At 46.3% G+C, this 24409-nt stretch overlaps 1 protein-coding gene and 1 pseudogene across 1 annotated transcript; both read right to left on the bottom strand.

Annotated features, from left to right (window-relative positions):
* LOC121439570 overlaps positions 1-24096 on the bottom strand; it is a 44785-nt pseudogene extending 20689 nt beyond the window's left edge.
* Positions 21423-21810, bottom strand: LOC121439577 (40S ribosomal protein S23-like). The gene has a single exon (XM_041640093.1). The coding sequence runs from the start codon at positions 21808-21810 to the stop codon at positions 21448-21450; it is 363 nt and encodes a 120-aa protein (XP_041496027.1). The 3' UTR covers positions 21423-21447.
* Positions 24097-24409: the final 313 nt, after the last annotated feature.

Genomic DNA, 24409 nt, shown 5'->3' with positions numbered 1-24409 from the left:
AGTAGTAGACTTCTGCAGCAAGACCTTTTAACCACTGAGACATCTTGCCGGTCCTATATTGATGGTTTTAAAAAATATTTATTTTATGTGTATGGGTATTTTGTCTGCATATATGTCTATGTTCCATGTGGTCTGTACACCACATGCATGCCTGGTGTTCCCCAAGGCTAGAAGAGGGCATTGGATCCCATGGACTGGAGTTACAGAAGACTGTAAGTTTCTAGGTGGGTCCTGGGAATTGAATCCTGGACCTCTGGTAGAGCAAGCAGTGCTCTTAACTGATGAGCCATCTCTCTAGCCCCTTAGTTAAAAAAAAAAAAAAATAGGTCAAATGTCATGGCACAGGTTTTTAACCTAAGCACTGGGGAATCTGAGTAGATCACTGAGTTTGAGGTCAACCTGGTCTACACTGTGTGTCTCCACTGTGTGATGGGCAGATTTTGAAGGACATGGCTAACATCAGTAAGGTTAGGGAAGAGGCTTTTGTACGACTGAGGTGGGAGACGCTGGCGGTCTGGACTGGTGGTCTTATGGCCAGGCAGATATCAGACTGGGAATACGTGTGAAGACTAAGACCTGGGCTGGGATGTAGCCCAGCTGGTAGAGCACTCTAGTGTTCGCTAAGCTCTGGGTTCATCTCCACCACTGAATAAACTGGCGAGGCAGTGCAAGCCTGCAATCTCAGCACTGAGAGGAAGTGGCAGGAGGATCAGAACAAGGTCACCCTTGGCTATATATGAAATTTGAGGCCAGCCTGGGCTACACAAGACTTTGCTTAAAAACAAAATCTGAAAAAAACAAGACAAAAACAAAATTGTGGCTGGAAGGATGGTTTAGCAGTTAAGAGCATTTGTTGCTCTTGTAGAGGACCTGAGTTTGGTTCCCAGCACATACAAGGTGGCTCACAACCACCTGTAACTCCAGTTTCAGGGGATCTGATACCCTCTTCGGACCTCCATACATGGGTACCTATGTAAGCAAAACAGTCATATACGTAAAAATAAAATATACCTTAAAAGGTAAAAAGTAGACAGACAGAGAGTAGATAGATAGATAGACAGACAGACACACAGGCAGACGAGATAGAGTCCTGAGAACTTGCGGACAGCTTACATGGGGTAAAGGGAGGTGGGGTATATATGAAAAAGCTCAAGCTGCTTCCCAGAAACAGCTGACATTACTAAGCCCTTACATCTAAGCCTTTTGCAGATTTTCTTGTTCTTCACCACCAATACCATCGCCACTCTCCTTTATAATACTATGTGGTAAATACTGTCATCAGTGCCCCCATTTTATATGAAGAAAACCAAATCCCAGGGTTGGAAAGGGTGAATGACCTAAGTTTATACAAGATGAAAAGTTGAACCAATGTTTGAACTCAAGGAATTTGAGGTCGCAAATGTGTTCATTACCTCTGTGCCACACCCAGGAAAGACACAGAGGTATGTTAAAAAGACTTGGGCAGGCTGCAGAGATGGCTTAGTGGTTAAGAGTGTGTACTGCTCTTGCAGAGGACCTGAGTTCAATTCCCAGTATCTACATATGAAGGCTCATAACCGCCTGAAGCTCTAGCTCCAGGGGATCCTACACCTCTGGCCTCTGCAGGGACCATCATTCATGTGGACATACCCACACATGGACCCTCACATAGACACATTGTGGCAGTGTGGATGGGACTGCCTCCCACTGGCTCAGATGTCTGAAGACTTGGTCCCCAGGAGGTGGAACTGTTTGGGAAGGATTGGGAAGTATGGCCTTGTTGGAGGAGGTTTGTCACTGCAGGTGAGGCTTTGCTGTTTCAAAAGTTTTCTGCCATCTCCAGTGCTGTCTGTTTGCTGGTTCCACGATGTGAGCTCTCAGCTGTCCAGGCCACTGTGCTCGCACTGCTCCTATCATGGAACTGTAAGGTCATTTTGTGCGGCTTTTATAGGCTGCCTTGGTCACGGTGTTTTGCCACAGTAATCGAAAAGTGACTAAAACACACCCAGTTCAAAGTAACTAAATTTTAAAAATGTAAAAACTTTAAATATATAATCAGTAATAATACAAACAAGAAACAACCACTTAAAGGAGAACCTTGCAAAGGAGAAGCTAAAACATTAGGACATACTCAGAGCTAGAGGGACAGCTCTGCAGTCAGGAGTGTGTACTGCTCTTGTAGAGACTGGAGTCTGGTTCCAGCACCTTTACCAAGGCGGCTCACAACCGCCTTGAACTCCAGCTCCAGGAGGTTCAAAACTCTCTTCTGACCTTGGCAGGCACTGGCACTCACATGCACAAACCCACACATCAACATTCTTATTCACAGAATTTAAAACTATTTTTATTTTTTTTTTATTTTTATTTTTTGGTTTTTCGAGACAGGGTTGATCTAGAGTAGGAAGGTGTTTGGAGTAAGTGCACCAGGAAGGGCTCATGTTGGGGTGTGTGGGAAGCAGTGCTCACACACAGGACAGAAGCAGCCCACAGGCCTCCTAGTGGCCAGCATTCAGTTCCACAGCTCTTACCTCTCAGCAGTGCGGAGCTGCCTTGCCTCCAGGGCCAATTTGCTCAAGGTTTTCCACGTTGCCTCTGTTTCTGGGGTCATCTCCAGGGTCTCCAAGAAGGCTGTTGCCCTGGAGAGGAAGGGAAGAAATCACAGGAGTGAAGCAGGATCTGGAGGAGCAGAGGGGAACCCTGGTGCTGCTGGGGCAGCAGGAGGGGGGGGGGGGGGAAGAAAGGCCAGAAACACCGCCCTTTGTCTAGGCCCCTCCCATGACTCCAGGGCCCCATTGATCTGTGACAGTTTAATGGGTCACTGCAGGCATCTGCTAGGCCCACTCTGGCTCAGCACCACACTGGCTGTTAGCAGCTCTCACCGGGTGTAGTTGCCATCATCGATGACTGTTCCAAACTCAATCAGGCCCTCGTCCAGGGTGTAGACCACAGTCATCACCCCTTCGGTCACCATCACCTCTGTCTTCCCTCCACCTCGCTCCAGACCTACAACGTCACCCTGCACAGTATACAAAGAGTGGCATCCAGTTCTTCAGTAGGAAACAGACTTAGGGGTGTGTGTGCACGCACAGACTGTGGGTGCGTGTGTGACTGCACTTGTCCACGTGAGCAGGCCAGGAGACACGCTCGGGTGTCACTCCTCAGCTGCTTCCACCCTTTCTTTCTTCAACCAGGATCTCAGCTTGGCCCTGGAATTTACCAAGTAAGCTGGGTTGAGCCCTAGGGGTCTGCCTGTCTCTGCCTCTCCAGCTCTGGGATTTAAGTGTGCACTAACACGCTTCACTTTCTTGCTGTATGTTCTGGGGCTCAAACTCAGGCCCCTCTACTTGAACAGCAAGCACTTTACCAAATGAGTTATCTTCTCAACTCTTAGACTGATATTCTTTTTAAAGTATATGATTTTGTCAGGCAGTGGTAGTACACACCTTTAACCCCAGCACTCAGGAGGCAGAGGCAGGTGGATCTCTGTGAGTCTGAGGACAGCCTGGTCTACAGAGTGAGTTCCAGGACAGCCAGGGCTGCACAGAGAAACCCTGTAATATATATCTATATAATTACTTTTTCACGTTTATTTATTTAGCATGTGTGTGTCCATCCATGTGGGCTCTGAAGACTGAACTCAGGTCATCAGGCTTAGCAGCAAGCACCCTTATCCATGGAACCATTTCCCCAGGCCCCAGACTGAGATAGTCTTGGGGGTCCTCCAGTTAAATTACAACTTAAACCTGAACCCAGAACATACTTTTTCTTTTCCGGCACTGCTTAGTTCACGTGACAAAATCACTAAGAATGTTCCCCACCTCTATGTTACCCATCCCCCTTTAAAAAATAAAAAAAAAACAACCAAAACAAAACAAATGAGTAAAATGACATTTTTTAGCGGGGTGGTGGTGGCCAATGCCTTTAATCCCAGCACTTGGGAGGCAAAGGCAGTGAACTCTGAGTTCAAGGCCAGCCTGGGCTACTAGAGCTAGTTTCAGGACAGGCTCCAAAGCTACAGAGAAACCCTGTCTCAAAAAACCAAAAATAATAATAATAATAATAATAAATAAACAATAAAAAAGAGAAAAGACAGAAGGGCAAAGGCCAAAAGCTAAAATCTGAGCAGCAGGAAAGGGGGTGCTGCTCTGAAGGCAAATGCATGTATCCGACAATGAGCCTCAGGCCTTCAGCACGTGGATGGGCTGAGTCAGTCTCTGAGTAAACCCAGCCTAGCCCGTTCTGTAGCAAAGGGCACCAAAGCAAGCGGAGCACAGCCTTACCATGGATTCTGATTGCTACAGAAGCAAACAACCATCTCAGCAGGAAAACAAGTAGAGACTGCCTTCAGAGTAACATGTGGGTGTATGTGTGCAAGCACACGCACATACAACACAACCAGTACGAAAGAATAAATTGTAATTGTAAACAATAATTTTAGGTCTTTAAGCATTTTAGATATTAAAAATGGCAGTTATAGATAATGCATTGTAATAAAATTAAATATTACATATTTGAAGATATAAAAATGACATGGAAAATTAACTAAGGAAAAACTGGAATGGCTGGGCATACTGGAAAAAGAAATAAAATTTTATGGAAGTGAAGCCTGAGACATTGAACATGGAGAAGTTCCTGGCCCAAATTTAACTCTGAAGCAAAACCCCAATTGTGGCATAAGCAGCAGACAAGGAAAAGAGTGAGCCAAGGAGCTGAAGGAGAGATCTGAAGATACTATCTGGAATGTTCATGGAGCAGAAGAAGGAGACACAGAAGAAGCTGAAAAGGCAAACAAGATGGAGCAAGAAACGTAGCATATGCTGAGTCAGAATTCCTGGGAGAATGGTAACAGCGTTCCGAGAGAGAGTGGCCGAGAAGTTCCCAAGACTGAGCATGATGTGTGTGTTCAGAACTACATGAAACCCAACATATGCTGCATGGGATATCATTTAAATTCATGTAAAAAGGCTGGAGTACAGCTCAGTACCAGAGAATTTACTTCTAATGTACAGGTTCAGTCGCTAGCCATCCACTGCAAAAACAACAACCCCCAAACCCTCTAACCCGATGGGTGGCCCGTGACTACAGTCCCTATCTCTCAAGAGGCAGGGCAGGAGGACAGCCTGGGCCCTGAAATCTGAGGCCAGAGGAAAAAAACTATGTACAAAAATTGTAGTCAAGTGTCAAAACATCCAAAAAAAAAAAAAGTAGGTTTTAGGAGCAACCAAAGGGGCAAGAGTAGATAGCTCAGAGATTAAGAACACTGCTATGGCAGAGGGCCCAAGCTTGGTTCCCAGTACACATGGGCACTCACAGCAAGTGGCCAGTACCTCCAGCTCTGAGGAGTCTGATGCCCTCTTCTGGCCTCAGCAGGCATTGCACACATGTGCACAACACATGTTATCTATTGGGATAACATGTTACAAAAAGCTAAGAAAAGTTAGCTGTCAGTTTGAAGTTGGGTACTTAGTCCCAAAGGGTTTTTAGAACAAAGCTACTTTCAGATCATCAAAACCTGAGAGAGTATAATCTTCCACTAAAGAGACCCTCACCAAAGGGATTTCTAAGTGATATTCTCCAGGCAGAAAATTAATTCCTGAGGGGAGACCAAAACTGCAAGAAGAAAAAGTAGGAAGAAATATGGTAGTGGGGAAATCTAAGTTCTGTCCATATAAGGTAATAGTGTCATAAATCACGTGTGGTGGCCCGTGTTTGTGATACCAGCACTCATGGAGGCCAGCCTGGGTTACAAGTTCCAGTTCCAGGTCATTCAGGGAGGAAGGAGAGGAGAGAAAGAATAAGACATTGAATATGAATGATGCCCATTTTGGGAGTTAAAAAAAAATCTTATAGCAAGGCATGGCGGCCCAGATCTTTAATCCCAGCACTCAAGTACTTAGGAGGTAAAGGCAGGGGAATGGGAGGGAGGAGAGGGAGTGGGAACTGGGATTGGCATGTAAAATGAAAAAAAGATTGTTTTCTCTCTTAAAAAATTAAATAAATAAATTTTTTTAAAAAAATCCCTCAAAAAACAAAACCAAACCAAACCAAACAACAACAAAAAACCCCACACAAAAAAGAAAGAAAGAAAAACAAAAACCCATCAAAACTAAAGGAACCCTTTACTACTCCTGGAAGCGCAGTGGTAAATACTTGTGCAGTGCGCTTGAAGCCTGGGTTTGATTCCAGCACAGCAGCAGCAACAACAACGAAGATTAGCACTAAGAACCAGAGAGAAGGTCGATAGGTAGAGGCGCCTGTTGGCCTGCATTCACTCCTGGGACCCACATGGTGGGAAGAGCAGACTCCCACAAGTTGTCCTCTGGCCTCCATAGATGCATACACACATACACAAAATAAATAAATGTAATTTAAAAATTTAAAGGTTAGAATGAAAATATTGTTCAACAAAGAAAAAAGAGAGGTAACCAAAGCCAAAGCCTTGCAAGGTCCTATATTATTTGTGGGGAGAGAGAAAGTTACATGGTGGCTAACTTGAGAGCCTTCAAGGGCTTGCATATGAGTGTGTGGTAAGTGTGTGGTGTATGTGTGGTATGTATGTGGAGGATGTGTGTGTGTGTGGTATATGGTGTGTGGTGTGTGTGTGTGTGGTGTGTGTGTGTGTGGTGTGTGTGTGTGTGGTGTGTGTGTGTGATATGTATGTGGAGGATGTGTGTGTGATGTATGTGTGGGATGTGTGGGGGTGTGTGTGTATGTGTGTGTGGTGTATTGTTGTATGGTGTGTGTGTGTGGTATGTGGTGTGTGTGTGTGTGGTATGTATGTGGAGGATGTGTGTGTGTGTGTGGTGTGTGGTGTTGCGATGGGACAGTAAAGAGTGTTTTATGTGTAATTTGAAAAAGGAGGGATTTTGAATGGCCAAGAACAAGGACAAGGATGATGGCATGGAACCATCCCTCCTACTGGGGTCTGTCTTCTAGACTGCAAAGAATGCCATATGGTGACTTTATATAGTCCCAGGGCCACTGGAATGTGGCCTCATCTCTAGGAATGCAACACAAGGTCAGGAAACGCAAGCAAGGATAATTCTGGAGGCCATGCCAGTATGGGGAGGGGGTAAAAGTTTGGCTTGCCAGTTTTATCATAGCAATTGTGGGTGGTGGGTTGAGAACACCGCACGGTCTCCACATACTTCTCCTTGGAGCGCTAATGAGTTAGAGCGACACACCTGGGCCTCCTGGCACCAACGTACCCTGATAGAGGACATGGTGACTCTCTCGGGTGCCTCAATGTTGTACCACACACACAAGCTGTTTCGGTTCTGGGCTACCAGCACATCGCTCCCGGGAACCCACTACACGTAGGAGCAGAAGTTGAGGATCATTGTCTTGGAGCAGCTTTCAATATCATATAGATGCAACTGGAGAGGGAGACAGCACAATTAGGAGGCGTGCACTGATGACATTTGGTTCTGTCCCTTTCCCCCACAGTGAAATGATCCACCAGTCAGTTATGTGTTGAGTTGCCAGCCCTTGGAGTTTGTGCTAAGTTGGTATATCCTGACTGGTCAAGTATGAGATGACCAAACAACCACGATCTAATTCAAGGTATAGTCAGGTGAAGGTCAGACTAGAGAGTAACCCTGGGCCAGATTAGCAGGTAGGGCTACAAACAAACTAAGTGAGCTGACAGTCTGCAGTGAGGCTCTCACTGGAATGAAGCATCACAAGAAAAGCGAACCTCTTTGGAGATGCCACCCTGACAAGAGACTGCTCGAGTCAGTGTCCATGCCTTCAGCTAAGTGTGGCTGAAGCACACTGCGGCAGTGGGATGGGGCAAAGGGCAGCTGGACCTGAGGAGGGGAAGCAGCTTCACGAGGACGCAGCCTGTAAACGGTCTCTGTCAGGGTCCCTAGGTCAGGTTCTGACAGCGTATAGGCTATCCTTGGTCCACTTTGCTATGCTAATGGCATATGGAACCAAGAACTTATGTCCTGCATTGCCCCCATGTAGTAATAAGGGTGGCGGGGCTGCGTCCCCAGCACCCCGGCTGCCTGGCTAGCTTATGCCCGAAATAACAACACACAAACTGTATTCATTTAATCACTGCTTGGCCCATTTCTATCTAGCCACTTCTAGGCTAATTCTCACATATTAATTTAGCCCATTTCTAATCATCTGTATAGCGCCCCTAGGTGCACTTACTGGGAAGATTCTAGCCTATGTCCATCCTGGGTCGGAGCTTCATCACGTGCGTCTGCCTGGGAGCTGGGAGCATGGCGTCTCTCTGAGGCCTCTGCTCCCGAGAGGAGAGCTGGGAGTCTGAGCTCACTTCCTCTTCCTCCCAGCGTTCTGTTCTGTTTACTCCTCCCACCTATCTTCTAACCAATGAGGGCCAAGCAGTTTCTTTTTATTTAACCAATGACCTTCCTCCATCACCCCCACAATCCCTGGTAACAGCTTGTGGACCAGCCCAGGTCTAAAACCCTAGTAACCCCTCTCACACAAAGTTTCCGATCCCTGAAGAGAAGCTTGTGCCCAGTCTCATTAAGTTCCAGTCAATCCACACAGCTCTCGTGACTGATAGTACCAATAATGTAACCACCAATAAGATCCACTGCAAAGAAGACAGGGTAAGAAGAGCAAACCCCGCCATGTAGAGGGCTGCATTTGGTCTCTAGAATGCTGGCTTTATAATCATGTTGGGATTTAGGAACATTTTATCAGTCCAGTGGTATCAATGGGGACCACAAATGACCAATATTGCACGATTTTTCTAAGATGCTTAAAAAACTGGGTCTTGCCAAGTGTGGTGGCACACACCTTTAATCCCAACACACAGGAGGCAGAGGCTGATGGATCTCTGTGAGTTTGAGGCCAGCCTGGTTTACTGAGAGAGTTCAAGGATAGTCAGGAACAGCTAAGGCTACACAGAGAAATACTGTCAACAAACTTGTCTAGAATTATAAATGTTTTACTTGGCTTTATAGGCAACTAGATAGAAGATCTCATGGAGAAATGGTGGTACACTGCTATAACCCAGCCCTCAGAAAGAGTGGGGGTTTGAGGCCAGGCCCTTCTATGTAGGCCAGTTACAGCTGCCTCGTTTGAGCCTGTCTTGAAAAGACAGTGAAAGAGGGTGACCGTGTTACTGAGTACCAGAGAGCTGAGGAGTGAAATGACCTGGTGATGTCACCCTGGCTGCGCGGAGTCACCAGAACAGTGGATGCACAAGTGAGGCGACGAAAAAGGAAGCCCTGAGGAGAGCTCACTCAGTGAAGCTCAGTGGCTCACACCCAGAGCTCAAGCACAAGGCAAAAAGGCTGAGGCAGGAGCATAACCAATGGGACCAGCCGGCAGACAGACTGATAACCTGGAGACAGAAATTATGACAGTAGACATGGTGACTCATATCTATTATCCCAGTACCCAGGGGTCTGAGACAAGAGGACTAGAAATTCAAAGCCAGTCAGGGTAACGTGAGACCCTGCCTTCAAACACCGAAAAGCAACACAGCAACCAAAGCCAAACCAAGCCAAGTCTGCTAGAGCCTCCAGGACCACATAGGGACCCTGAAATTATATATAAATTACATTAAAAGGGACTGGTGACTCAGAGAACCGACAGTCATTTTACATATATTGAAAAATATGTAAAATTCATGGCGTGAGCGAATGGACGGGTCTGAGGTCTGAGTTATCACTGCCACGAGAATTAGGCCTCCTGGCCTACATATCATTCCCAGTGCAGATACCTGCGTTTCTGAGCTCAGATGTGAAATGTAATATTCATGAAATAGGAAACTATCTTGAGAAGAGGCCCATATGTATATGAAAGCTTGACTTATGACAGGGATGGTATAACAAATTAGTGGGCTTTCAGTAAATGGTTACACAGATGGAAAAAATAAAGTTAAAACCCTACCCACATCACATACAAAAATAAATTCCAGATGGAAAGCAAAACTTAAGAATGTTAAAATATAGGAGGGAATATGGGGAAAAGTTTTTAAATGAGACCTCAAAAACCAACAATTACTATTACTATTATTTTGGCAGCACTGGTGATTGAACACAGGGCTCCCCTGCACTCTGCCACTCAACTATATCCCTAGACTCAATTTTTTAAACTAAGAATTTGTTAATTACATTTTTAGTTCTTTGTTTCTATTTTGCAAGGAGCACACGTGGAAGTCAGAAGACAACTTGCAGGAGTTGGTCTTCTCCTGAGGGACTAAAGCTGAGTCATCAGGCTTGGACCAGTATCTTTAGAGGCTGAGTCATCCCATTGGCCCTTCAATTAATACTTAAAGGTGTGTGCTACAGGGCCTGAGTCTGATCCTCTAGACCCACACAGTGGAAAGGAGGGATCTACCGCCTCAGAGTGTCTTTTTTTTTTTTCAAGACAGAGTCTCTCTGTGTACCTTTGGAACTTGCTCTGTAGACCAGGCTGGTCTTGAATTCACAGAGATCCACCTGCCTCTGCCTCCTGAGTTCTGGGATTAAAGGTGTGTGTCACCACTGCCTGGCTTCTCAGGTTGTCTTTTGACTTCTACTTGAGTGCCATGGCATAATGCTTCCCCCAACCAGTTCCATTACATAAATAACTACAATAAAATTTTAAATGTCTCTATTATAAAGATACCTAAAAGAGAGAAAACTCAAGCCACACATACTAAGAAAAAACCCTACAATGTAAGTAACCATCAGAGGTTATATACAGAATTTCACATCTCTAACAAAAAGGCCACTTGACTTTCACAGTGCATAAGGGATGAGAAACTGGAAGTCACAGAAGAGAAATCCAAGTGAACAATAAGTAAGTGAAACGGCATTGCACACACACCCTGCATTTTAAGTCCTGGAGAGGATGTGGAAGAATAGGAACTCTGACTGGGAGAGGAACGGACATTGATCGTCCTCTTTGGAGAGCAATGGGAGACACTTAGGCTGAAGGCACAGCTGCTCCTATGATTCAGCAATTCTGCTCTACGCATGGACCTCAGCAAGTAGCAGTAATGTGATTAAAACCACACCAAACAAGAAACCCCCCAAACAACTAGGGGTTGAAGAAATGGCTCAGTGGTTAAAAGTACTGACTGTTCTTCCAGAGGACCCAGGTTCAATCCCCAGCACCCACATGGCAGCTCACACCCACCAAGTTCTAGGGATCCCACTGCCCTCTTTTGGCCTCCAAAGGCATAAGGAATGCACATGGCGCACAGCCATACATGCAGGCAAAATGTCCATTCAACTAAAATAAACCTTTAAAAAATTAATACTCAGCAGGCTGTGGCAGCACACACCTTTCGTCCCAGCACATGGGAGGCAGAGGCAGGTGGATCTCTCTGATTTCGAGGCCAGCCTGGGCTACAGAGTGAGTTCCAGGTCAGCCTGGGTTACACAGAGAAACCCTGTCTCAAATAAAATAAAACCAAACCAAACAATGAAAAAAAAACCAAAACAAACAAGCAAACAAACAAACAAACAAAAAACCACTCTCTAAATGCTCATGAGTAAGAGATGAGGTAAAAAACTAAATGTAAATGCAACAAAAAGTTCTGATTTAACAGCACTAGGCGTGGATAAGCAAGTATTAACAATAGGTCATGACTCTCAGCAGCTGGACTTTATTAACGATTATGTGGCAGGGAAGGATGAGTGCTTCCATCTGACATAGGTGCTGTCTTCGTTCACTGTGTGGGTTAAGACACTAAGAAAGACGAAGTAACTTTGGTAAGCTCACAGAGCAGTAAGTACGGACAGGGTAGCTGACGCCAGTCCCATCCTTACAGACATACTATGTGGCATGCTCGTCTCTACACCTTCTGCACGATCCTAAGCTAGTCTTAGTTCTTCCTTCCATGCTTGGAACATTTGGTGACAGAAATCATAAAGTGGATATTTATAAATGAAACACTTGTGAAATGCAAATTACATTTCTATTGTTACTAGTTACTAATAATAAGGGTTACTAATAACATAAATATAAAAAATACAGTCTTTCCAGTTCTAAAGAGTCTAGGATTTGATGATGTCTAAACAGGAAAATCCTTAAATTTGCGGATAATTCTTCTCTACTGTTCACAACTGGCTGTCCATAAGATATATGATGAGAGAACATGGTAATTCTATGGACAGGCCTTCTGACAGGCCTGAGCATGAATATATCCATAGCCAGACACTTCATAAAGGCATCCCCACAGGGACTTAAACATTTGCACTAACATTGTAAATATGAGGTTACATACTTACCTAGTGCCTTTCAGGTTCATCACCAAATATACTTATGATACACAAGTACAATGCAGGTATCGGTGTCAGTATTAAAGTTATAAGAGCATCTTACCTATAGCAATAGTCTTAATATCAACAAGATAAGCCAGTTTCTTATTATCTTCCATTCCTCGCTGGCACCTCTCGTTGATACGGATGCTGAAACATGAAACAACAAGGTAAGGTAAAATGGGCTTAGCTAGGGTCTTCTGGAGGGTTCTGAAATAGAACATGGGACAACATTTTTAGCCTGATCTGGGGACACACATTTTAGAAGTCCCATTCTGGATTTCCAGGGTTCAGTTACCTGATGAGGTGAGGGTTCATGAATTCAGTGTGTACAGAACCCAAGGAGTCATTACTCCCATATTTCACCAGGGTAAGCTCTCCAGCATTGAAGATCATGCACACCTGGGGAAGAATGGAGGCGGTGTGGAGAGAAGTGGGGGAAGGGGCACTGTAGTTCAGGGTGACCTCTCCCTGTCTTTTCCTGTTTCATCCCCACCCTTTACCTGCAGTCTTCCCATCCCTCGCCTCTCGCCCCTCTGACTAGAAGCTCCCGCTTACTGAAATGGGGGCAGGGAATCGCGGCTACTCACATTCTCATTTTCAAAGAAATATTTTTCATTGCCACCAGATCCCTGCCAGGCTATCTGCAAAGTGAGGAGAAAACATCATAGACAATGTAGACAATCACCCAAGACAAGGCTGGAGGATGTCAGTGGCAAGGAAGAGAGATGGTATTCAGGGAGGTTTTGACGTTACACAAAAGGTGCGCTGTATCAGACTCTTGCCCTGATCCTCATATTTCCAAGAGAAACCAGTCTGACTGTGGAAGTTTATATTCCAGGAAATAATATCAGAATGGTATCCTATGGGGAATCCTACTTCTTAGGGCCCACATCTTCAGAATTAGCAAGCCAAGACATCCCATTACCCACCCTTCCTCTCCCGGTTCCTACCTCACTGAGGCGATTGGTGTTCAAGTCTCCGAGCAGCAGCGTGTCCTATGTGTGAGCCACCAAGAACCGTTCCTTCCCCAGGATCTTCACCTCTTCTACCTCATAGCCATAGTGGGAATTGAGCACCACCCTGGTCCCTGAAGACAGGGTCTTCACTATCACCTGGGAAGGGACCAGTCCAACCCATCAGGCTTTCCCAGAGCAGGAGAAGAGTGAAGGTGCTCTGGTCCCTCACGCAACTCCAGGATACCTTGTTTCTCCCTTGGCCTGGGATGCTGTTGCTAAGGACAACACTTGCACCCACACAGGGGTTTGCTACCTAGGAAATACTTCCCCATGGCCTGGGCTGTCCATGACCATTCGATTCTGAGAGCTCTACTCGGTAACACTAATCACTCACTTTGTTCCCGCACTTTTAGTACAAAGCTCTTTACCTATGAAGACAGAATACTATATCATCGTTACTGTTATATAATTATGAACCTATTATTATTGTTATTATATCATCATGTGCCTAAGATGACCTCCAACTGGCCATCCTCCTAAATGCTAAGATTTTCTTTCTTTTTCTTCCTCTTCTACTTTTTTTCTTTTTTGAGACATGTAGCCCTGGTTGGCCTGGAACTTGCTATATAGACCAGGCTGGCCTCAAGCTCACTGGCCACATACCAGAGCACAATGTCTTTTTTACAAAGAATTTGAATTACATGTGTGGGTGTGTACAAAGGTGAGTGCAGGTGCCGGATGTCGGAAGAGGGTGTTGATCCCCAAGGCTGAAGACCCAGTGATTGTGAGACACTAACATGGCGCTGGGAACTGAACTTGTGTTCTCTGTAAGAATAGTAAGAGCCGTATCTCTGGCCCTGGTGCGATGTCTTACAGATAAATTACCTTTGTACTCTCAGTCCTTAACAGATCTAACACAGTAGAGAAAGGATAGCGTTTCTGGAGAGACTGGAAAGATCCAGGAACAAACTGGTAATAAGAGCAAGGGAAGGGAAGTTGGGAGAGTGAGACGCGTAGACGCGTGTCTCTGGGACAACAGAGTCCTGCGCACTACAGTTCGCCAGTGATCATACACGTCCACAACTCTAGTGGGCGGCGCTGAGAACAGCTTCACACTGGGGAGATACAGGCACCAATCCCTGTATCTCTTGAGCCAGGTGTGTAAACCTTTGCTTGCGATGTGTTAGAACAACTACGTAGCAGGAGGGTTGCCAGAAGTTGCCCTGACACATTCAGTTCCTTACGATAGCTCTGCCAGAGGGAGGAAGGTTAAATTTGACACTGTGGCTGTGGCCAGCAGGTGGGGGAAATGTTACAAGGACAGATGAGCCATGAGAGGTCTCAGCATGCTAGGCCATCAGCTGCTCACCTGGCTGGGTCCCACATACATCAGCTCAAACTTGTTCTTGTAAATACTCCTTCGGAGGCAGCAGTCAAACTGTTCCACCCCACCACAGAGGGTGCCCTGAGAGAGAGGGGGACAGCATGGAAGGCGATGCACGGCGCACTGGCCAAGGACGGTATCTGGATATACCCCAAGACCTCAGACCTCAGTGTCACAATCTAGACATAAGTGGCCAGCAAAAGGGTGGGCAGGTTCTGAACATATTAGAAAAAAAGTGGCAATCCCAGGACTTACAGGGATCACATGTGGGTTGGACAATGAGGGGAAATCAGGCTGTCCTGGACAAGCGTGTCCCTCAAGGCCTCCTGGAAAGTGTGAGTTTCCCTTTCCTGCCTTTAACAGTAGATTTTTTTAGGTTGAAGTCACAAGGCAGCTGGAGTTCTCTTGTGTCAGAGTAGAGCGACTCCCTTGGCATAGGGAGTAGTTTCTATTTTACTGTAGTTTGAAGACAATCGCCAGTACAGAAAGGGGCTCCTAACAACACACTGCACAGAGCCGGGAGCCCTCTTCCCGCTTCCGCGCCAAGGCTGTGATGGTGTATAAGTTGGCAATCTCCTTGGGCTTGGCCTCTTTCCAGATGCTTCTTCGAGGACTCCAGTTGAACACCCGGAGTCTAGAAGGGTAAAAAGTGAAAATAGACCAGTGCTGATAGGGAAGCATCTCACTCTACCAGAAAGGGAAGCAAACGCAAAAGGGCAGACCAGCGAGGCAGCCCAATGGGAGGGGAAAAGGTGCGGGGAGTTGAGGGAGTAGGGGTGAAAGGAGCAGGTAGAAGATGGATGCCAGGTGTGGTGGTACACGCCTGTAATGCCAACAGGTGAGAGGCAGAGGCAGGAGGATCACTGTAATTTTGAGGCCATCCTGGTCTACCTAGTTGAGTTACAAGCTAGCTGGGGCCACAGAATGAGACCCTGTCTCAAAAACCAACAATAACACAAAAGCCAGAAGTAGAGACAGCAGGACAGCAGGACAAGTGAGACAAACGGACTGCCAGGAGAGGGAAGAGGAAGAAACAGAGTGTAGGAGTCAAAGAAGGATGGAACCTAAGGAGACATGTGAGATTGGAAGGACATAAAGACAGACAGACAAAGAGACCTGACCCTAGCTGCTTGGCTGTTTCTTTATACATTCACCAAATGGCGGCTACATTACAGACCATGCCAGTGCAGGCACTGGCGATGAGGACGGCTACTCAGCCTTCTTCTCAAACTAGAACACAATGGCACAGTGGGGACAAGGCAAGACACGGGGAACGCGATGGCCTCTGCTGTGGAGTCCAGGCTGAGTCGGCACAGCGCATCCTGAAACAGACGACAATCGGAGAATCCCTTTCAACAGGACATTGCTTCTGTCCAGGTTCCCGCTGTGGTTCAGAACTTGGCTAGGGCAGAGCTCACAGAGAAAGGTAGAAGATGCAACTGGGCCTGGAGGTGGTGGCACATGCCTTTAATCCCAGCACTCAAGAGGCAAGGGCAGGCGGATCTCTGTGAGTTTGAGGCAGCCTGGTCTACAAGAGCTAGTTCCAGGACAGGAACCAAAAGCTACGAGAAACCCTGTCTTGAAAATCAAAAAACAAAAAGATGCAACTGGCCGGGGGACCTACCTGTCCCTACCTGTCGTAGCTTCCTAGCACGACAGACTGGACTCCAGGACTTGCTGCAGCTGTGGTGAATTCACATTCCTGAGGATTATGGCTGTAGTCGAAAGTCTGTAGCACGTGGCCTTCCTTTCCATAGGCCACAATCCTCCAATCACAGCCTGCTGCCACGATGCTGTTGGTTGCCCAAGCCAAGGCATACGGTGGGCATGGGTGGTTAACCAACTTCCCCTGGGACAGACAGAATATTTCAATTGTTCGTTGCGAATGCTAGGCTAGCAGCTGATCCACACACTCCTGACCATCCCACCCCGGAGAGAAAGTGAGCCTTCCTGCCAGCATTTCCCACATCAACACGCCCGAATTCTGAAGGCTTCACAGCCTGTCTCTGTATCATGAGCACACGCATGCCATGTGTACACGGGCCGTGTACTCACAGTGGTGTGTTGAGACCTCTGGTACGTACTACTAAAGCCACGCAAAGAGAGACGACACACAGTAACCAACACTGTCTAGGTCCAAGAGAGTACATGGCTTCAAGAAGGGCTAAATTGAATTATGTGAGTAACTCACAATGTAAACGATTCCACAGTACTAAATTATACAGAGCAAAACAGCAAAGTTTCCCTGTATGTCTATCTTTTCTTTTTCCAAAAAAATAGTTAATTCTTTAACATCTTATTTATTTGTGTGTGTTTTTGTGCGCACATTTGCATATGTGCACACATGGTCGAAGGGCAGAGGATGACTTGCGGAAGTCACTTCTGTCCTTGCATGGCAAGGGTCCTGTCAGGTTTGGCACTGGGCACCTTTACCTGCTGAGGTATCTTGATGGGCTGTTAACTTTTTTCTCCTATGCATTTGGATGTATATACATTACATAAACATGTATGTGTATATATATATATATATACATACATTTGTGTATATGCATGTATTTACATAAATGGAAATAATTTTCACTTTTTGTCCCCCTTAGAGTCTTTATTTCCCTTCTTTCAAGGTCCCTTCCACCCACTCCTCCCTATAATTAGTGAGTTCTAGCCTCCTGAACACCAGTCTCCGTGATGGCAGCAAACGCTTCTCTCCAAGATTGCCCTTTTCCAGTCATGGTGCTTAAACCTGCAGCTTCCCCGGGAGGGCTCCTGGAATGTCCACCCCACCCCAGAGTGAGTGTGCGCCCTTCATACCTGTGACCCTCAGGAGCCTTCATCATCGAAGAAATACCTGACAATGGTGCCGTCTGCGTGACCTGAGAGGATGCCTTTCCCAGAGCAACTGAAGGGCAGAGGCAGAGAGGTGGGCACAGAGGGAGGGACTTCCGCCCCGTGACAGTCCCCTTTCCATCAAATGCAGCTTTGTCCTGACAGTCCCAGTCTACTTCTGTTACTCACTTGGTTGTCAGCGCCACCACATACGAGTCCGTCCCATAGATGGTAGACGACTTGTTAGTTTTAGTGTTTGCTAAGCAAACCTGAAAACCAAACAAGTCTGGCTAGGCTACTTACAGTGTCAGCCAGACACGGAGAAACAGAAGTAAAAATGCCAAATGACAAAATTAGTCCTCATGCATTTTTCTCAAGTACGCACTAGAGCTCCAGGGGAAAGATGAACCATATTGACCGGCACCCCAGGACACTATCCCCCCCCCCCCAATACCTAACCTGTGTCTCCCTCTCCTCTGTTACCTTGCCTTCAGCCAGTCCGAAAACAATAATGTACTCTGCAGGCCACTGTAGACAGGTGACAGCACTCTGTATGAGAAGGGGTGAAAGGGTGACCCGCCTGTGTGGACTGGCACACTCAGAACAACCGCCACCCACCACACACCGTCATTCTAGTCCTCTCCAGGGGGAAAAGGCAGGCAGCGGACACAACAAGGCTCTCAAGCAGGTGACAACACCATCCTTTAGCAGGTCAAGTCGGGGTCAGACATTGAAAAAGGCAATTCCTGTTACATTTACAAGGAGGGAAGCAGGTGCGGCTCATCTCTGAACTTTACCGTCAGGATGAACTTGTTACAGATGACCTTCTTGTCACCCCTGTCAGACAAAAGGCAAGGAAGCAACCTTAAAAATCACTTCCCAATGAACTGCCCAACATGGCCCTCTGTGGGAGGTCTGATGGAGAAGTGAGTGGGTCCCCAAGGAGCCCTGGAGCTATGCCAATGACACAGCATATCACTGGCTCTCGGGACCTTCTGCTGGCTTACACTCATCCCTCCAGGGATGGGACTGCAGGACAGGTGGGGCAGGCAGAGGTGAACACAATAGAATCAGGCTCTAGAGAGTCCCTGCCTTCCATGCCTGATGTCATCGTTATCCCAGCGAGGTATTTCCCATGCCCAACTCTTCTTTAGTGGCCACAACCCGCTTAACCCCCATCCTGTCCTCACCAATCTTCTCCAATCTTGTAGGCATAGATGATGTTGTCAGTCTGTCCGATGGCAATTTTAGTGGAATCAGGAGAGAAAGCCATGCCCTTTACCATGTAGCTCTTCCAGCCACACTAGGAGTAAAAACAAAGATAATGAGTAGAAATGAAGGAGAAAAGAAAACACACACATTTCCCAAAAGACCAGAAAGTTTATAGTGAGAAATAGAGTAGACCATTGCCCATGTCTACGGCTAGAAGGCAGATCACACAGCTTTCTCGGATAACGTGTTGGAGCACATGCGAGTCCTCTCCACCTTCATGTCAGCTGGCTTGGTGGAGAACTTGTCTCTCCGCTCCCCATGCTCATCGTACAGCAATACCACTCGGTCCACTGTGCAGACAGCAAATTTAGCGTTGTTCTGGGACCAGGCCATACAAGTCACCTTCGCAGCTCCATCCTGCAGAGGCAAAGGGGTACTGTAAACACAGCGCTGGTCTCCAGAGTACAGAGCGTCTCCAGGTCCATCAGTCTTCGTGTGCCTTTGTTCTATATCTACGTCACAGGTTTTCTCTCAAAACTAAACAAAATGAGACAAATTGCTCAGATACCTGAACTGTAAGAATAATAGTCTCCAGGGCCTCACGTGGCCCTGACGGACCTCAGATTCACAGTATGGTAGGGATGACTTGCACTTCTGATCCTCCTGTCTCTACCTCCTGAGTGCTAGGATTTCAGGTGTACACCACCCTGTCTAGTTTATACCATGCCGGGGACAGGACTCAGGGCTTCACTCGAGACAAGCAAATACTGTACTACCAGGCCACATCTCCTTGTCCCCTAATGTGTTTTTCTGAGACTCATGATACAAATGTAACGCATCAACCGTTCCAAAAGCAATGGCCTCCTTGTTCCTTATCTTTCAGGTCTGCGACTGAAAAAAAAAATCAATTAATCTGATAAATTTTAGCCTTTATAGCTACTCATTCAATTAATGTTTTCCAGCACTTTACTGTCAAAGACACTTGGCTGGAAGACGACAGAGAGACAAAGAGCAAAGCACAGATCCTACCCTAGGTTCTAATTGGACGCTGAGAAATTGGAAATGTTCCATAAGAAAAATATGTTCTGAGTGTAGTAATAATTTAGAGAAGCCCAAGACAATTTTATGCTTAAATGGTCAAGATTAAACTTTGAAGAAGGGATGCCATCTAATGGTAAATTACTTCAAATGTAATGAGTAGCATGAACCAAGTCAAGCTCTGGCCCAGGACCAGCAATTTAAGGAAGCCGAGACTGCCAACAAGAGAGGAAGCAGGGCAGGAAGCATAGACTGGGCTAGCTCAGGAAGTATAGACAGGGCTATCTCAGGAAACATAGACTGGGCTAGCTCAGGAAGCTTAGACTGGGCTAGCTCAGGAAGCATAGACTGGGCTAGCTGAGGAAGGGCCTCTGGAGGCCGCTAACGATTTGGATTTATTGGACAGGAATAAAGAGACAGTGTAAGTTTGGAAACAAGGAGCAACAGAATTAGAATTGAGACTTGGGATAAACAATGTCACTTTCCCCTGTTAACTGTCCACTAAAGGTTCGTGGTGAAAGTGACCACTGCAAAAACGGGTACAGCCCAGATAATGGGACACTTGTCTGGCATTCATCAGTCCCCAGGTGTGAGCCTTCGCACTGCACAAGAGTAAGCAAAGAAATAAAACGAATATGGGAATGGCAGGTAAGACGGCACACACCTGCAATCTCAACACCTGGGAGGGGGAGGCAGGACGGTCAGACATTCAAAGTCCTCCACAGTTAGACAGCGAGTTTGAAGTCAGCCTGAGCTATATGAGACCCTGACTTAAAAAAGAAAAACCAAAAAAAGAAAATACGTGATCACCACACAGTGAATTACTCTGCGTGTCCCTCGCCAGCTGTCCTCTCAGGCTCCTGAGATGAAATTTGGCTCCTACGCCAAATGTTGGAATCACCACTTGGGCTACTAGAGGTCTGGCTTACAGCACCTTTACTTTCTACACCTAACCCAAATACGTCCAGAGCCAGCAGGGGAATCACTGCCCCCAAATCCTCAAACTACAACCAGAAAATAGCGGCACCACCACCATGGTCATGAGCCAACCATTCACTACTGTCGGCTAGAAGGGGGTGCAGGCACCTCATCAGCTTTGGCTGCTCATCCTCCTTCAAGGCTGTCCATCCTGGGCATCTGGCCCAGCTGCACCATGACATCATCTTTTTTTAGAGACCAAAGGGTTCTATTTCCAATTTTTCCATTAGGGTATTTTGAAGTGACAGATAACAGTACCAGTTTACTGAGCAAGGAGTACAACTTTTTATTGTTCTACCACCGAGTGAGGGCTCGATCCCTTCAGCTTTCCTTTCTTCTAACCGACTTCTGCTCTCCTTACACAGTGCAAACATCCCCAAGACCCACAATCGATGGGGACGCGTTTCTCTGCAATACGTGCCTGACTGGACTGCCTGGGGGTTGAGTGGAATGGAAAGTAGAACAGGCATTTTCATAAGTGCTTGACACCCAGTTGGTACCTCACCTCGTATCTCTGAGGCAGAAGCTATTATGATTCCCATTTTACATATGGGAAAATTGAGGCACTGAAAATTAAGAAAGCTGCTCAGTCACACATACAGTTTTTAGATGACAGATGCAATATTTGAATCCATGTATGTTTGATTCCACAAGCTATAACTCTATATTTATACTGTTGTGGCATATTTATTAATGACTTAATTCTGCCATATACTTTTTTTTTCAGAATAGGAAAATTTATTACTGTGCTTCCGCTGTTAAAATTTAGGATCTTGGTCTTTCCTTCTTGCCTTTGTACAGAACCAAAAGGGACACGTTGGCTACTTTAACAACCTTAAAGCGGACTCCAAGGAATATCACCTACAGCATGGCCCTTTAGACCAAATCCAGCAACCAGAACGTCATCGTTTTCCTCAATGAAGTTCAAGCAACCATCATTGGGGACGAAAGCTGTGATCTTCTTGCTGTTCTTGATGAGCTGCACCCTGACACATTTCCTGATAGCAGAACTTGGCTGCTTGGCTTCAACTCCTACTTTTTCCAGCACGATTCTCTTGGCATGAGAGGCACCTCCAAAAGGATTGGCCTTCAGGGCTGTGCCCAAGTGGGCTTTCATGTATTGTTTTTCATGCCACTTCTGGTCCCAGTGGTGGCTGCGGAGCTTCCTGACAGTATGGAGACCATGACACTTGCCCATCTTGCCAATGCCACGGGTCCGAGAGAAGGAGCTCTGCCATATACTTTTATTTACTGTTGCCATTATTATTATTATTATTATTATTATTAAGACAGGGTCTCTCTATGTAGTCCTCTATCTCGTTTTGTAGACACCATGCTTGGCTATTCTTTTTTTTTTAATTAATTCAATTTATTTATTTTGCATCCTGATTGCACTTTCCCCTCCTCACTATCCTTCCATTCATCCCCCCCCACACACACACACACACAATCCACTCCTCTTCTATTTCTATTCAGAGACAGGCGGGCCTCCCATGGGCGGCAACAAAGCACGGAATATCTAGTTGAGGTAGGACTACACCCTACTTCTCCAGGAAACTCTAAAAGTCACACATTATTCTTATGTTTTAAAAGGAGGTCTTGGCTCTATAGTCAGGCTGGCTTTGAGCACACAGCAAGCCTCCCAAATTCTGCGATTACAGGCATGCAGCACCATGATCAGGTAACAGATTTCTTTTTGTAGTACTCGGGACGCATGCAGAGGCTCACGCATGCCAAGCACATGCTCTTGTACTCAGCAACATCCTCTGCAAGTAGCATATTCTTTTTATATGTTGGGGCCAATGTGCCTGTTTGGGTGTGCATGCAGAGGCCAGAGGTCAACATCAAGGGTCTTCCTCAATTGCTCTTCACTTTGTTCTTTTGAGACAGGGTCTCTCCTCTCACTGAACCTGGGGCTCATGAATCTGGCCAGCGAGCTCTAGGGACTCCCTTGCCTCTGCCTCCCCAGCACTGCGATTACAGGTGTGCCTAGCTTTCAAGTGGATGCCGGAGAGCTCGTGCTTATGAAGAGCCGTCTCCCCCACAGCCAGCCTTATTTGTGTTGTTAGCCTGTCCTCTCCATTTCCATGTCCTTCCCTGTGGTCTATCATTCTTCATACAGCTGTCCAGTTCATAATGCCCTTTCCATTAGTCCTTTACACCTCCATGACACAAGGCAGCAACAGGAGGTCCAGGAAGAGTCCCGGTGAGGCCCCAGTGTTGGTAGTGTAGCCGAAACCAATGATTCTCTGCGATGAACCCACACATGTAAAGATGTATGGACAAAGGAGTATATCGTGTGACTCTCTGTGCCACACTGCAGCTTCCCTGACGAGATTTCCCCTTTCGTCCTTTTTTCTGTTTTTCCTTTTTTATCTTAAATTTTATTTGTGTTGGGGGATGGGGGGGGGGGGAGGTTGCAGGGGCAGAGGCTGGATGCAAGGGAACGGGAAATGGGTGAGATCGGGATGCATGATGTGAAAGACACAAAGAATAAATAAAAAAAAAGAAAGTTAAAAGAATTTCTCCTTACATTTATTTATTGTGAGTGGTGGGACGGTGCCTGTGTGGCGGTCAGAGAACAACTTGCATGAATTGACTCATTCCTTCCCGTGTGTGGGTCTCAGGGCTCACTCAAGGAGTCAGGCTTAGTGGTAAGTGCATTTATCCACTGAACCATCTCACTGGCCCAATTTTTCTTTTCTTTTTTCAAGATAGTCTCATGCAGCCCAGGCTGGCCTTGAATTGTCTATATAGCCAAGAATGCACTCCTGACCCTCTTGTCTTCACTTCCCAATTGCTAGGATTTTCGGCCTTTGGTGCCACCGAACCCTGTTTATAGTGTGTGTGTGTGTGTGTGTGTGTGTGTGTGTGTGTGTGTGTATGTATGTTGAACTTTACTTAACTCTCTCCTAAGGTTCTTGGAGTTGCTCTCACTATGGCTTTTCTTTCCCAAATGACGAAGTTAATGACAGAAAGGCCACGTATGATGAGGATTAAAGTCAGAGATACCATTTGGGCAAATCAGTGCTAAACCTGAACTCGGATCCCTTCACTCCCAAACCTATCCTTCATGTTTTTGGGCTCCTCTCCTAGAGCCCAGCCGCTTCTGAATCTGAGACACACTTTCACAATTCAAATGAAGCGTCAGCCTTGCGCTTATTTCATCCTGTGTAGATTTATGCTCGTTGTCTAGATATGCGCCTCTCCCTCATAGCCCATGACGTAACTCGACCCCTAGAGCCTAAGCTTGGGGCCTGGCACTCAAATGCTGTATGCGGTGCCATCAAAGTTTGCGGTCTTTAGCAATTCACGTCGCCTACTGAAAGATCTTTCACAATCTTCTGCACACAGTAGGCGCTCAACATTATAAACTTCTGTTACCCCACTTTTTTTCTTTTGTAACGCCTGGTGGCCGGGGAATGGGAGTCATGCGATGCCTCACCTAAGGGCTCAGCAGGGTCCTCAGGTGCTTCAACTGCATGACGCACACAGGTCTTGGATGCTCGCTGACCGAGACAACTCCCGTGGTTACCTGGACAACCTGCCAGGCAGCAACGGCACCAGCCACTGACTTTCTTCTCTGCAGCTCGTGGAACCTTCTCAAAAATTGACCACATAATCGGAAACAAAGGAAACCTCCACAGATACAAAAAAATATCAGTGTACACCTGTGTCTTATCAGATCACCACGGATTAAAGTTAGAAGGCAACAACAATGCTACCCCAGAAAGCCGACAAACTCTAGAAAAAAAGAATAAGATGTACCCAGGAGGAGTAGAAGACTGGAAATAATC

The sequence above is a fragment of the Microtus oregoni genome, unplaced genomic scaffold, assembly GCF_018167655.1.
Source record: "Microtus oregoni isolate MIOR12 unplaced genomic scaffold, Mior012 000062F_ref0000492, whole genome shotgun sequence".
Classification (NCBI taxonomy): domain Eukaryota; kingdom Metazoa; phylum Chordata; class Mammalia; order Rodentia; family Cricetidae; genus Microtus; species Microtus oregoni.
This window is presented reverse-complemented; position numbering and strand designations above follow the sequence as displayed.

Bases quoted from the DNA above. Each gene is read 5' to 3' on its own strand.
- LOC121439577 (XM_041640093.1), bottom strand. From the start codon at position 21,810: ATGGGCAAGTGTCATGGTCTCCATACTGTCAGGAAGCTCCGCAGCCAC.